The sequence below is a fragment of the Vanacampus margaritifer genome, chromosome 17 (assembly GCF_051991255.1).
Source record: "Vanacampus margaritifer isolate UIUO_Vmar chromosome 17, RoL_Vmar_1.0, whole genome shotgun sequence".
NCBI lineage: Eukaryota > Metazoa > Chordata > Actinopteri > Syngnathiformes > Syngnathidae > Vanacampus > Vanacampus margaritifer.
The window spans coordinates 20,063,936-20,079,353 of NC_135448.1; the positions used below are offsets into that span (position 1 = coordinate 20,063,936).

Consider the following 15,418-nt stretch of genomic DNA (forward strand, 5'->3'; position numbering starts at 1 on the left):
AATCAATAATAGAAAAGCTTTTTTTTTCTGGGATTTCCCGTCTCCAAGTAACATTCCCAAGCCTTCTCCCGTCACGCAATGAGTCGCCGACGACTCGGGAACACTTGCGCCATTCTTGCCGGCTGTCAAGACGGGGATTGAGCGGAGGGAAAACTGTTGTGAGGTCTGGGCCCGCCGTTGCCGGGCTTCCTGAACCCGACCCCCCCTTCCCCCCCCCCCCCCCGGAGGTGCTCGATGAGAAAAGGCCGAGGTGGGTGCCGGTTATCCCTTAATGACCCAGTTAGCTTTGAAAAGGCATTGATGGAAGCTGCTGCTTTGTGTGCAGGCTAACAAAGCCAGCTGGTGCTTGTGCTCGGCGCCGCCGAGCCTCGCCGCGCATTAATGCCGCACGTGACCACCGCATCGCACTCTCGACTTCATCTTATCTTTAGACTGGCGGCCGTGCGCGACTAAATGCGTTCTCTCTACCTGAAGGCGAGTCTAAGTAAGTGGGCGGGACTCTTATGTATTTTTCAACACAAAGTCATCAATGTTTTATTTCTCAGAACAACATTTTTGGAAAGGAAGCGCCATCTGGCTTTGAGGCGGCACCAACACGACAATTACCCAAACTGCAACCACATCAAGTAGCAGCAACTTGAAGTTCTTGCTACTTTCCTGGCTTCTCTCAAATGCAACACACCTAACAGCTTTTTTTAGGCCAGAACTTCCCAGTCCCAGTGGTCCAAACGCACAATTGGCATTATTAAGACAAGCACTGTGCAAAATAAAAATGAAGAGAATGCTGACATATGTCGGCTGAATTTGCATCCAATTCATACACAAAAACCTCGTACGAAAGAAATCAACAGAAAGACCAGAAATAAGCAAGAGTTCAAAAAGCAACAACCTGCATGCAGTGTCACGTGCAATTTATGTCATATAAATATTGACAAGGTTGCTCTTGTCATTTAATTATGAGAAGTTTGCACAATAGAAATCAACACGAAGACTTGAAATAATCCACTTTTTGTTCAACAAAATGTATTCACTGCCATTGATGACTACAGTGGCCAAATATGCCTCGTAAATGGGAGGTTTGGCAGTGAATGAGTTTGCAACAACTCCTCTTGCCAGTTATTCACAATAAACCGCCACTTTGAACAACAGAGATCAACAATACTACCAGAAACAACCGGGCAAAAATTCCACAGCACTGCTTGTCACATATAAGCGCACCCAACGTTCATGTCCTCTCATTCAAGTGACAGCAGTTATTCACAATAGAAATCAACAAAAATGATTAGAAACAATCTGCATCAAAAAGGAAGTCATAGAAAAAGTATGTAAGTGTCATTTCATTATTTAACAGATCCTCTTTCCAATTGTCATAACCACAACAATAGAAATCAACAAAATGACCAGAAATAGTCAAAAAGAGCTCACTAGATTCCTCTACCTGTTATTCACAATCACTTCCAAAGTGAACAATAGAAATAAAAAAACTTCAAGAAATAATCAGTCAAAAAGTCCCCAGCATGTTGTCTGTCATACAAAATGGACGTGCCATCGACATGAACGTGACAGATCATCTTGTCAGCTATTCACCGCTGTCACCTGCACAATCGAAATCAACAAAACCACTCAAGCCAGTCCACTGCACGTACGTAGCGTCTCAAAGCTTGTGGTATAGGATTCATGCCGCGGCTCATCTCGCCAATTTCACTTGCGACGTGCACAATGGAAATCAACAAAACCACTTGGACAGCGCACGTGCCGTCCGATGAACACGACGGTTTGCACGATGGAAATGCACAGAAGAGGGAGGGCACGTTGGAACTGCGCGCGGCGCAATCTGGCCCGCGCGCTACCTGCGCGCCGATGATGTCAGCGTCTGCACCGCAGATAAGAAGCGCCAGTTCACCTTCAAACCGCAGAGCGTGCTGAGAAAAACGCCGGCGTGCGTCAGTGAACGCCTCATCATCATCATCGCCGCCACCATCATCATCATCATCATCATCATCATCATCATCATCATCATCATCATCCTCTCTTACCGCACGCGCGTTGCCATGCAGAAAGCCGCGGAAAAAGCCCCAAACCTGCTATTTTCATTTGGCGGGATCAACAGTGTTGCGGGTGTCGGAAACCGTGGCCGTTGCCGTGGCGACGTGAGGATGACGGGAGGAGGGGTTGACAGAAGGAAGGTGGAGATGCTTGACTGCGGGATCTGGCGGAATGCTAATCATCTTCTTCCTGACAGTTTGTCCTTCATTATGCAAGAGCACTGGCGGGCGCAAAAAAGAAAAAAAAAAAATCCACGTATATGCAGAAGGTACACACACACACACACGCACACACACACACACACACACGCACACACACACACGGTCACATGCTTTTCTCTGTTGGTACACGTGCGTCCCAGTCGGCATTCCCATGGAAGTCCTGGGAAATCTAAAAGAAATAAAAAAGGAATGAAAAGAAGCCCGAATGCTTTTTAATGATAAATTAGCGTCTGCTATCGCTAAATGCGTTATGAGCTACGGCATCAAAAGGTCCATTCGTCCCAGCTGTCATGACAAAATATGGACAAAGATGGAGTCTTTGTAAGACATAAATAATAGCCGGTCCAATCGGCACATGCTGTAAAATCATTCCAAATTGGCCATCAAAAAGCATTCGCACATTGCCCGTTTGCAGTCTTCAGTTAACCTGAGATGACTTTTGGAGAGAGAAGTGGGATACACCACGGACTGGTTGCCAGGCAGTCGCAAGATCACATGCAGTCCAAACAAACAAGCCTTCCCAGTCCCGGGCGCCTCCTTCGCTTTGCGTCAGCGGTTCCCCTGAAATCTCCGAGGACGCTCGCCGTTCCGTCGTCTTGTTAACGCGAATACGCCAAGCGCGGGGGGGCGGGGGAGGGGCGGGGGGGCTTTGCTGCCCTACTTTTGCAAATGGCTGCTCATTAAATGAGGCCTGCTGCTTTAAGAGCGAGCAGGCCCGCCTCGCTGAATACATCTCATCCGAGACACATCAACAACACACTCTTATTTCTATAAAGATACCAAAAACGAAATGTCCAACGTCGTCGTCCATTTGGATTCTCACAACTTGGTACAAAACCTGCCGTACGCCAGGGTAGGGAACCCTGTACTCGAAAAACTGTTGGGTCTCACCCCAAAAAGAAATCAATCAATAAATAACAACAGTTGGGTCAAAATTAAGACAATTGTGGCTCAAAAATGGAGCGATCCACTTCATGGGTCAAAAATTGGGCTTTTTTGTTTCAAAGCCCAAAAATGGGGTCAAAATGACCCAAGTAGAGGATCTGACCAAACCTTCTGGGTTGTTTGATACAAAATGACCCCATTTTTGACTCCAATTGAGCCAAAAACAGGAAACCGATCCGTTTTCGAGTCAACAGTTCTTCGTGTGGTACTGGAGAGTCCTGCCGGTTTACGATGTCTCCCCCCACCAACAAAGCCGAGTCGGTGAACAGGATCGTTTTCAGGCTTCTACAGGGCTGGCTGATGAGCTGATCATTTGAGTCAGCTGTATTGGACGAGGGAGACAACGGAAACAGGCAGGCCCGTGAATCTCGAGCACCAGGGTTCCGTTCACATCCTTTCAACAAGGTTCTTCTTGACTCTTCACCATTGAACAAACCCTAAACAACCCTCAAAATGAAATCCCGGCCAAGGGACCAAACGCATTCCTGGCCAAATGGTTTATTAGCGCGATCGCAGCAAAGTATGGCGGCAGGACGTTCCCCGCGTTCCTGTGGTTTGTCCTTCTGGCGTCTGGTCCCACTGGACAGGACAGGCCGACCCCACAATCCAAGCCTTCAAAAAAATCCGTCGGACCGCGTAGGTCTAGAAAGCCCACGAGGGGGAATGCGGACTCCCACGCCGCAGCGGGGTTAATTGATTCACACGGCTATGCGGATCTGAGGACTTCCAGTCTGAGAATGCTCTGCGAGGAAGCAACGTTGCACAATGAAGATGCGAAACAAGGTTGCGCTTGACCTCGCAGGGCAAACTTCAAGACGTTAGCGAGCAGCGTCACGAAGGCAAACGCACGTTTGTCTCGAGTCGCACAAACGAGCCAAGCGGGGCTGGCGAGGACGGAAACGCAAATAGGAGACGGCGCCCGCTATCCGCCCCTCCCCTTTGGGATAAATCTCACGGGAGGACGAAAATAAACCTCCTAGTGGACTTTATTCATCACTTCACAAGATTCCTCCTCTAAGTGAAGGAGTCCAAACGCGCTGCCAGAAAGTCCGACCCCCGCCGGGCCTTGGCAACAATCAACAAACGGGAAATTGAAGTTGCTCACAACATGTAGGGATGAAGTTGACTTTTTTTCCCGTCGAGACCTCGCAATGACCCCCCGTCAGGTCCTCCAAGCCCGCTTGGCTTTCATCATCCAAGTCAACAAAGCTCTGCAGGTCCGAGAGATTTGTGGCAAAATATCAGGAATAACGATGATAAGACCCGAGTCACGACGGGAGCCCGAAAACCATTCAGGAAAGTCAACGCAAATGAACGCTGATTTCTCCGCTTAAGAAGGAATTTGCACAAAAAGCCGGACAGACATTTGGACTTGCAGCTGCGAGCTCAAATCTCAGCTGGCCAATGCTTCAATCCCTAAAAATGATCGGTACATTCGGTCGTAAAATCTGATAGCGAAGCACGGCTGACCGAGACGACAAAAAGCTGCGTTCGCATTTTAGCCGTCGGGCAGGAAACTCCATCGAGTCACGAGCTGGTTTTTATTTTGCGCTTCTCTGGCTATAAAAACCAGGCCAAGCGCGCCGATGCCAGCAGGTCTTGCCAACAGATCACATCCAAGCTGGCAAATGTCGGGCGCCGGGGGTTGGGGGGGGGGGGGGGGGGGGGGGGGGGCGGGAGGAACGCAGAAAGTTCCGGCGGCTCACATCCCAACATAAAAATATTCAAAACAAAAAAAAGGCAGATGGTACGCTAGCCCGAGGCTAGCATTTGGTTTGCTTGGGATCCAAATGCAGGCATTGCGTTTTTTTGTTTTTTTTTTCTGGGAATTTCCCAGATCCCGATGGAGGCAAACGCACGGACATGAAGAAAAAGGAGTGAACGCAGCCGACGTGTCCAGATCGGAATGAGTCGCGACCTCTCACCTCCAGGCTGTATTCTTCCACCGTCCTCTTCAGCGGGTCCACAATCTGCCAGCAAATCAGGATGCACAAGTCGATCAGCAGCATCCCGCCAACGATGATCAGCAGTTTCTGGTCCTTGATGATCTGCATGAGGGGGGGGGGGGGGGGGGGGCACAAAAACCAAACAAGACTTGTAAGAGCGTTGCAGTCACGACGGCGGTCCAAGCAGAGACACGCTGCGTCTCACAATCGTCTCATGAGCCGCCGATTAGCTGCAATTAAGCAGCCACGAGGAGGCGTGCAACGGCGCTAATGGCGAGCCGCCCGCGCGCCCCCCCGAGATGTGAAGCCCCCACGTCAGATGGCGAACCCCGAGATGTGAAGCCCCCACGTCAGATGGCGACGCTCTTCTTTTGTAGCGTGAACTTTTGCGGGGATGAAAGCCGCCGCCTGTTTGTGATCTTTATTTAGAACGCCGTTTGACAGCATGGAAGCGTCGGTCAAAGGAAGGTCAGGCCGCCAAGAACGCCATCGACAGGGTGGACTAGTGGACTGCCAGGGTCGAGTTTTTGTCCTGTAGCAGGTAAACGTGGCTGCAAAATGTCTGTCCTACCAATTGGAAAGATACGTCTCGATGTGCGCGATGTCGGTTGCGATGCTGAGCGATCTTTTGACATTTCTGACACTGCCTGCTCATCCGTCTTTTGTCCCGTCCGTGTTGTTTTCCCACAATTGTGCCTCTTTTGATCTGTGCTGGGGAAAAAAATCGACAGTGTCAACGAGGTCTTTGGTGGACGATTAGAAAGCCTTCTTGCCTGAGCCGTTACCCCTCGTTAGCATGTTTCTGCTAATTGCTAACACCATGAGTTCAAATCCACTTTGTCCCTTTAAAACCCTTAAACGTCAATTCTATCGGTCAGTTGCTCCGTTTTCTCTGTACTTAGCCAGAAAACTCACTGCTCCATATTTATCCAAAAGATACTTGCTGCTGCTCACCATGCATACCACCACCCGAATTCAGTCCAAAATAAACCAGGCTGCACTCCAAAAACAGTTGGGTCAAAAATGGACCAATCCTGTACTTGGGTCAATTGGACCCCACTTTGAGTCAAGAAATGGGTCTTGATCGCTCCATTTTTGATGGGTGACTTTTCACCCAACGGTTTTTCGTGGACCGCTTGCATCGCTTGCAGATGCTGTGAAATCTTCCAGAACATCGTCAGTACTCGCTCTGTTCTCCAGCTCGAATTAAAATATGCAACGGCTGACAAATCAGATTGGATTTTGTCTCAACCGAGCCGCAAGAGTCCAAGACCATCTCGGTTGCAGTCTTCGCAATCTTGTTTTTCGGCCTTCCCGCTTCCCTCCCAGGGCCGAGCCCACTTCCTTTTCCATATGTGCCACTTGGTCTGCCTTTGCGGTTTGTCTTTTCTGCGTCCCGCTTCTTGGCCTGCTTCCCCCCTTTTCCCCCTTCTGCCACAAATCCTTGCAACTCTTTGATCCGTCCCTCTCATCCTGGCAGGCCACCCACGCTCGCTCCAGAAAGCGGGGCAAGAGGGAGGGGGGGGGTGGGGGCTGGGCTGGGGGGGGTGCTTCTATAAATACCGAAAAGGCCAAGAAGCGCTACGACAGTCTGCATCTCTTTTACATAACTCGGCCAATCAAAGCGATTGAATCTGACGGCTCAAAAGCTTTCATTGTCTTACATTGAAGTTATTTCAAGACTATCAACAAAAGTATTTGAGCGCACCTGAATCCATCAGAAACCGGACCGGTAAGTCTCAGCGTCATCGCAATTCTAGCTTTTGATGCGAGTGGCCCGAATCAAGCGCGGCATGCGGTCGGGTTCGGGAGGCCTCGTTCCTCGGAGCGTGACCAGATCAGACAAAAGCATCTGCCAGAGATCCTCGCACGGCGCCTACGCTTGTTTTTCAAGGTAGTCGATGCGACTTACAAACTGCGATCGTTAGTCGGGTTTAAAAGAGACGGCGAGAGACGCAAACCCTGCGAAACGATCTCGTCAGCCGTGATTGGCACTCCTTCGTAAAAGGAGACTAAAACATCACATCAATCATTTTGTGCTAACCCGGGTTTGAGGCGCACCCACAAGATTTACAACGCTTCCGTCCACATTGTGTGCTAAAGACACACACACGCAAACACACGATTGTCTCTCGTACCTTCTTCTTCATCTTGACATTCTTGAAGATGGCGTGCACCCTCCACGTCTTGGCAAACATGGCGCCGAACGCCGTCGTGTAGCCCACGATGAGGATCCAGGTCCGAACCTATTGGACCACAAGACACTTTTTCACGGCCGATCCTTGGATTCCGTGTTCGATGCCGGCTGTGGGCACGTTTTACAACACTTGAAGACAAATGTAGCGTTTTTTTTATCTTTGTGAAGAGGTCCGATAATTCCACACGGACAAACGGCATGTTGACGGTGCGAGCAAATGAGCTGCATTTTGATACCTTCTCGAATGCAAACGATTCAGTCGGTGGACGACAGAAAAGACATTCCGCCGACCGTCGACTGAACGCGTCACCTTCCGGCTCAAGACCGACGGCCGTCACTTCGGGTTCGCGAGCAGGACTTCGTCAACGTCCCGAACCTCCTGCGCCGTTTGGCGTCGCGGTCTTGTCGACTTTGTCGTGCGCGCGTCCTATTATGACAAGCACACAATTTCTGAAACGAGCGCCGAGCGGCTCCATATTTTCAAGCTTTTCCTCGCGCCGCCTGCCGCTCGGGCCCTGATGACGTCTGTGACGGGTACGAACATTTCCTTGAAGATGCCAAAATAGCGCTCTAAAAATGAACCACAAATATGAAAGGGGGGGGGGGGGCTGTCGGGTTGCTTTCTCGTCTCTTATCTGGCACGCACGCCGGCTGTCACACGCTTGAGAGTAATTCGTCCTAATAAGAAGAAAGCAAACGTGGACTTCTGGCTCTGATTCGGCACCAGACGACGCCGCGCCGCTCGCTGACGTGCGTTTGAAAATCAGCTGACAAAGGCCGATCTCGCCGCAGTGTGCTCAGCGCGCACACGCGTTTATTGACACCTGTGCCGTCCTGCGCCGTCCTGCGCCGCGCAGCATTTTTTAGGACAAAGTGCGGCGTTTTGCTGCTGTTGCAACACAACGCGTTGTGGCCGCCGTCGTACGAGCTGACGGCCGAACTGGCTAAAGAGCAGCGGCAGAGAAAGCCGCTCACTTTGCATTCATCACATTTCAACGGTTTATCGTATGGAAATCGAGCGTCTTTAACGCCTGCAAGCCGCCGCCACCGCCGTCGCTTCCTTTTCATTCCTGACTTGCTTCATTTTGGGGAGAAAAAAAAGCACTTTATGTCCTCTGCTATCTGCCTTAGATTGCATTCCAGGTATAAACGCAAATGCAATAATGCAGAAAAGTACTTGAATCCTCTTTTTTTTTTTGCTGCCCCGGGTCAAATTGACCCGGAAACATTTCAGCTATTCCTGAGTAGCAAACAACAAGAGGAAAGTTCAATGGCAGCGAGTTGCGTATCAAATGATGTCATCCGTTCAAAGCAGACTGATAAATTCCCACACCAACCGGAAATCTGACCAAACAGTCTCCGAAATGTGATATTTGAACGATGACGTTTGCGGAAGAGAAACTGACCGTGCACAGCGTCTGAAACTCCTTGTCGGACACAAAGCCGCCGTCCAGTCCGAAGAGGAAGATGGAGGCGTAGGACAGCAGGCCGCCCAAGATGATCAGGTTGTTCATGTAAGGACTGGACATCTTGATCAGCCTGCGACCATTCAACACACACAAGCTCACAACAACACATCGCCGGCATACGTTGGCAATAAAGACAAAAGCAGGTCTAAGTTGGGGCGCAGGTGGCGTCATGTGATTTTGGTGAATACGGATTCTGCTGATATGCACGCTGGATGTCATCCAATTGTAGGACAAATGTCCTTAAATGTCCTTAAATGTGTTGGCTCTTCCCGTCCTGAACTGATCGCCAGCGGAATTGCGATTTTAATTCCCGCTTTAAATGTTGTCTCACCTGTGGTTTCTGTTCTTGATGTTGAAAAAGAGGAAAGCTCCGGCCATGAGCATGCCCAGGATGGTGATGGTGGACAGGATGCTGTAAAGCGCAACGTTGATGTGCCGTCGCTGCGAGTGCACAAACGTCTCATCTTTGGGCGGTTCCACACCTGACGGGAAGAAGAAGGAGGGTTCAAACTTGTGCTCGTCGCTCTGCTCCGTATTCCTCCGCCTCTTCCGGAGCCATTTGCGGTTTCCGCCGCAGCAGGACCCAAGCGTGGCGGTCGAGCCACTTTCGTGTCGCCGCTCAATTCTCTCCTCTGGCGGAGGCCAATCGGTGGCGGCAGAATCGTCTTGCTCATCGGCGCTGAGCGTGGAAATGCTTTTGACGCTGCTGTGCGAGCGTCATTTGCTTTCCGTGCGGGCGCCGTCGGGAAAAAACGGTAGACTTCCGTGAAGATCATGAAAACGGGATTTTGAATGGAAATATTGTTTTGGTTATCTTGTTACGAGGCTCTTGCTCATTGGTGGAAAACTCATTTGGCCTTCCGTCGAAATCGTTTCACGGGAATGAGTCTCGGTCGTTTTTTGGAATCGGCTGACAACCGACAAACAATGTCGAAGAAGGTCAGAAAAGAAAAAATCATGACGATGCTAATGTTTTTCTATGCTAGCTTACGTCTTAGTTTGGTGGATGATGGAAGACGGTGCAAAAGGAGGGCTGGAGCCTTTTTTCATTCTTGGCCGCGAAGGATCGGCGACGGTCCAAAGCAACAACGAAAAAGACTTGGCAAGAAATGAAGAAAATCGGAAGTTTTCCTGGCGAATGCCATTTTTTTACTTTGTTGCTTATTTTGCCAGACGACGCCAAACAAGTTTCGATGCATTTATTTGTTACAGGCCACTTCCTGTTTCTGGGATGACAACGCTACAAACGGGACATTCATTTTGTGTCGACGAGCAAATAAAGGGCAAGAAAGTGCATCTTTTTTTTTTGCATACCTTGGAAGCGGATGGAGTTATTGATGAGGTCCAGCACGTCCGCAATAGCGTTGTACTCCCCCACCTTCACTTCCTGGCCCCCTGGTGGCAAAAAACAACAATATTGATCAACATCCGCTAAAGTTTATGGCGTCCCAAAAATTGCAGCCGGGAACAAAAGACATCCAAAGCGTATTCGTGACAAAACATCAATAACGCCGATAATAAAGCGCTCGGCAACGTCGATCACTTAAGGACGGGAATCTGCACTTGAATATGTTTTTTAATATGCTTTCCCGCTTTATGCCGCCGATTCAATTATGCCTTTATTTCACCTCAAGGAGAGCCAGCGGGCGATAAAGAGAAGATAGCGGCGGAGGAAGCCAAGGCGATAAACGCTTCTCCGAGACGGGTGGGCAAGAAAAAAAGAAAAAGAAAAAAAGAAAAAGAAAAGCAGCTGTGAAGTTCCGCTCAAACGGATCCGAGTGTTTTTGCGTAACGACTTTGTCCGACCAACATTAGCCCGCAGAAGGCGCAGATGATTTGATTTGATTTTTTAAAGAATGGCACAAATCGCCTCAACTCGGATTTGTGAAGCCTCATAAATTTGCAATGCGGCCGATTTTGCATTTGCGACGGTGAGAATGACGACACACTTTGAGAGGCGACGACGCGCTTTTGCTTTGAGTGAGCAAAAACCTTCAAGCGCGAGATTTAAGATGATTCAAGTGTGAATAGCGATGAAATCGTCTTCTCCACAAAATGCAAGATTCATTTTCAGAATGCAAAATCTTGTCGGGCGACTTCCTTGAATTCACGGCTGTTAACGGTCAGTGTTCAAACGTTTTGTGCGCTTTGCTTAGAACCGATTCGGCACTTTTGCCAATTCTGATGTTTGCCAGGATATCATTCCAATAATCCAAAAATATAAGGAATCAAATAACATCTTTTTTGGTCCCTTAACACTGACAACAACAAGGATATGAATTACATCCAGAACACTGGCTTAAAAAAAAAATATATATATATATATATTTCTTTTACAATAGTTTGTTTAACTTTCCAAAAGAGACAAATTGGCAAAAATTGGCAGAAATGTGACTTTTCTTGACAATTTTTTGGGGGGCGGTTGGTGTTTCAATGTCATTAACTTTGTCTTATGTTGTAATGTGTCAATGTATATATATATATATATATTTATTATTATTATTTTTTTAATGGCCCCAAAAAGAAATCCTCAAATTTTAAAAGAACAAACATCGGGTGATTAAATCAGCCGTCCGATTATTCGGTTGTGTGAGTGAAAACAAAACCCCCCAAATATGGTGTGAACAAAGACTCAGTAAAAGTCCATCTTTTTTCCGGTGAAGCTTTTTGCCGAGCTTCCTCGGTGCCGATCCAAGCGCGTCGAGCGCAACAGCCGACTTGAGTCACTAAACGGCTTTCCGCAAATTGCCATCACGCTTTGGACGTACCGCAACAAAGGCGACATTCACGCCAGGCTACGTCGGGCGCGTCACGGATCCCCTTGAAGTGTTTTTGTTTGGTTTTGGTCTCGCTTGTGCGCCAGCTTGTGCGCCAGCTTGTGTTTGTACCTTGAAACTGGTTGAACTTAATGGTGCCCATCCGCTCGCCGTTGCGGAACATCACTTGGCCCTGCAAGGAAGACACGCCCACAACAGGCCGTAAATCAGGGACGCGTTACATTTAATACACAAGTTGACAAGCTATGGAGCCTTTCAGCTCGGCATGCTGCATCTCATTTGATTTGTTACACCATATTATGGGCTACCCTCCCCCCCCCCAACTTGTCACATGACATCTTATGATAGCCATATTTGTTTACTCGTTCACTGGCAGCCATTTGAAAGTATTGACAGATTTTTCATGACCCCACAGAATATTGCGTCATGTGACAATGACTTCAGTTACAAGCATGTGAAAATATATGTAAGCCCCCCCCACCCCCCACACTTAAAAAAAATGTGCATGATATTGCTACATTGCCCCACAGCTGCTTCAGTCCCAACAACATTCAAACATCAAGTCCTTATGTTAGCTATTGGCTAAAGAGAGCGACCCCCCCCCCCCTTCCAAAAAAGAGTCTTTGATTGAAGCAGGGAGGGAACAAGATAAGCACTTTTAAGCCGCAGAGCCGACAAAGTAGACAAAAGCAATTGAGCTTTGCGGCATTATGGTCTCATGTCGTCCAATCAATTTGGCTCCGTGGCTTTATCTCAAAATCCGCCCGAACCCCCCCCCCCCCCCCCCCCCCGCTCGCTTTCTCGCCTTCTTCATCTTCGGCTTTCCTCCCCCAATACAGGAACAAGGCTGACATCTTCCTTCTGTGTCAACTTCATAGAAAACGCACAATTTGCTACACGACGTCCATGAATGCGCATCCGACGCGTCCGTCCATTCGCACGCGACGCCACGCAAACATCCGTCAGTCCATTCACAAATCAGCAACACCTCAACTCGTTAAACGCCACCTTCAGGCACCTGCTGTGCAAACGGGGTCGTGCTCTCATGACTCAGCAATGACCCCCCCCCCCCTTTCTTTAACATCAGCAAAAAGGGCAGATGAGTGAAACAGGGCGCCAGTAAGCCCCCCCCCCCCCCCACGTACACCGGCTGCGCTGTTAAAAGGAGGCGCTGCTGACTCACACCTGGCTAATGACAGCCAAATGCCGGCTGATTGAACCAACGCGTGCGCCCCACTGACCGCAAATCAAAGACAAGATGCGCGTCATCTCAATGACGAGCATGCTTAACCCCCCCCCACGTAACCCCCCCTTTCCTCAAGTGGCTTCTCATCCTGCGGTTCCGGCAGGGGGAGGAGCTCTGCTGCGGATCAATACTGCACAGACCTCCGTGATAGGGTGGGCTGGGATGGGAGTGTGACCCCCCTGCCCCCCCTCCAAAAAAATACACATCAGAAAAGGATTCAAATAAAGAGCCGGAATTTGCAGTTTTTCCGGTTGTGTAACAGTTGTTTTGTTTTTTTGGTTCCGTGAAGAAAGTGGCATAAAAAATGCATGCAGCATTCTGGCGGGAGATTGACTTCCCGTGTCTGCTGCCTCTCATGCACGTGCGTGTGCACGTGCGTGTGCTCGTGCGTGTGCGTTTGGGTGTAAGGCTTGCGTGTGCAGGATCGTCTCGTTTCATGGACACTTTTAAGACAACGCATTTGATTGCCGTCGTAGCGACAACACACGTCAAGTCGATGCTTGCACTTTTGCTAGACTTATGTTGGGGTACCTTTAAGATGCTAGCCAGCTACATGCTAGCATCACCTGTCCTGCGTGCATTTGAAGGTGTTAAGCATCGGGCAACAAATAAACAAAGAAAGGAAGCAGGAAGTTGACTTTGAATCGACAAAGAAGGGAGGAGCCTGTTGGAACGCCGAGACCTGGAGGTAGCCTGCTTGCAAACGATCATGAAGTAGCCTGCAATGCTACCCTGGGCCTCGTGCTGCAGGCCGGGGGGGGGGGGGGGGATACGGTATCCTCCAACAGCCCGATAGGAAGCCAAAACACACGCACGCACACGCGGATCAATGGCGAATGCAGCGGCGTGGGCACGCAGCAGCACTTTCCAGGGGCTAAGTAACCTTCCCTGCAAAGCATTTGCGCTAATGAACACGCGCGGTGGCTGACATTTGTTCGAGTACGCGCACACGCACATTTGCATGATGTTACATACGCCGTCAAATTCAAAGTCAGAAGAGACGCATTTGAGGATGAAAAGCCAGCGTCGAGTCGAGAGCCTGAACTGAAACTCGAGGCTGTAAAACAGACTTAATCGCAAACTAAGCTTGTCTCTTTGGGCTCTTCCTGTAACAACCTAAGATGGCCGCCCCAAGACCCTGGGCGGCGTCTCAGCAGCGCGATGCCGAGAAGGTCAACGTTCGGTCCGGTACGTGCGCAAGTCAAGTTCAAAGTCTTGTTTGCAATGTGCAGTATTTTAAAAACTCGAGTGTTGCTCGCTTACCAAGCGGCCATTTCCGTTTTGATATTCCCGGTACTCACCGTGACGCCAAAGAAGTTGGTTTCGTTCATGACGTCCAGAACCATCTTGCCCACCTGCCGGTTGTCCACGGTGAAGTTGGGGTCTGCGCTCTGCCGCTGCTTGTCGCGCAGCAAGTGCATGACCCGGGTCAGCGTCTTGGCGATGACCCAGATGCCGTCGTAAGCGAAGCCGTGGAACTTGCTGGGCTCCACCCCCTTCTGCCGCAGCTCGCGGCTGTACTCCAGCTCGTACTCCTTCGGGGTCTGAAACGGGACATCGAGTTGGAAATGCAAAGCGGGAAGCGGGAAGCGGCCGCTTTACGGACAAACGCATCCAGAAATGGCTTGCAGGCAAAGCAGGAAGTCAACAAAACAACAACATAAACAAGGTGTCGCCTGTCCCGGGTTTGAGCCTTGTCAAACATGATAGCATTTAGCATTAGCTAAAGTAATAACACAACCGCCGCTCACCAGACTGACTAGCGATCACATTTGTTATCAATAGTTTAGTGTATATTTGATTTTCAGCAAAATTGTAGTGGCCCGGATTTCGATTTTGAAAATCTGGACACGCTAGCACAAAGACAAGAATAAGCACCTTGCTAGCTCATAAACACAAAGTTACCTGATAACAAAGAAAACAAAGATGGAAGTAGCCTGCTAACTAGTCAAATACAAACAAAAATAGTTACTTGCTAACTGACAAACAACAAACACAGCAGCTAGCAGCAAGCCAACACACAAAGCAGCAAATAACCCGGCGCTAACTCATGCTACGTTCGAGGAACGTGGGATATATCCCACTTGGAATCTCCCGGGTCCCACCACAACGTTTTTGAAGCGATTGTAAACAACAAAGATGGCTGATTCCGATCAATCAAAACAGTCAGTCGAAATCACGTTGGCTTACATGAAGTTACTTTTTTTGGAATAATTGTTGTTGTACTCAATAAATCAATATGTTTTGCCATTCATGGTCTTTGTCTCGACAGCGTTGCCGATTGTCGAGTGACGTTCCCGTGCTTACTTCCTGGTATAAAGTCAGAAAAGTCCCACTTCCCACCTTCCTCCAATGCAGCATAACTGACAAACAATAAACAAACCAGGAAGTAGTTAGCCAACTCGCACACCAGGAAGTAAGCTACTAACAAGCAAACAAAGCATCAAGTCAAGTCCAAACTAACAAAGTAGCATGTGGGGTGCTAACAAACAACGCAATCCCAAAGTAGCATGCTAACAAAGTACAGAAACTAAATCGGCCAGGATGGCGCCTGCTAGCAGAACAATCTCA

At 49.1% G+C, this 15,418-nt stretch overlaps 1 protein-coding gene across 1 annotated transcript in view; it reads right to left on the minus strand.

The window, feature by feature from the left end:
- The window catches only part of gabbr2 (gamma-aminobutyric acid (GABA) B receptor, 2), an 80,341-nt gene that overhangs the window by 18,492 nt on the left and 46,431 nt on the right, over window positions 1-15,418 (minus strand). Inside the window, exons 7-13 of the mRNA XM_077548264.1 lie at window positions 14,149-14,391; window positions 11,713-11,773; window positions 10,139-10,219; window positions 9,156-9,306; window positions 8,762-8,894; window positions 7,297-7,404; window positions 5,138-5,260 (exon numbers count right to left, since the gene is read on the minus strand). Coding sequence (XP_077404390.1) covers window positions 5,138-5,260; window positions 7,297-7,404; window positions 8,762-8,894; window positions 9,156-9,306; window positions 10,139-10,219; window positions 11,713-11,773; window positions 14,149-14,391 — 900 coding nt within the window. The remainder of the gene's footprint in view (window positions 1-5,137; window positions 5,261-7,296; window positions 7,405-8,761; window positions 8,895-9,155; window positions 9,307-10,138; window positions 10,220-11,712; window positions 11,774-14,148; window positions 14,392-15,418) is intronic.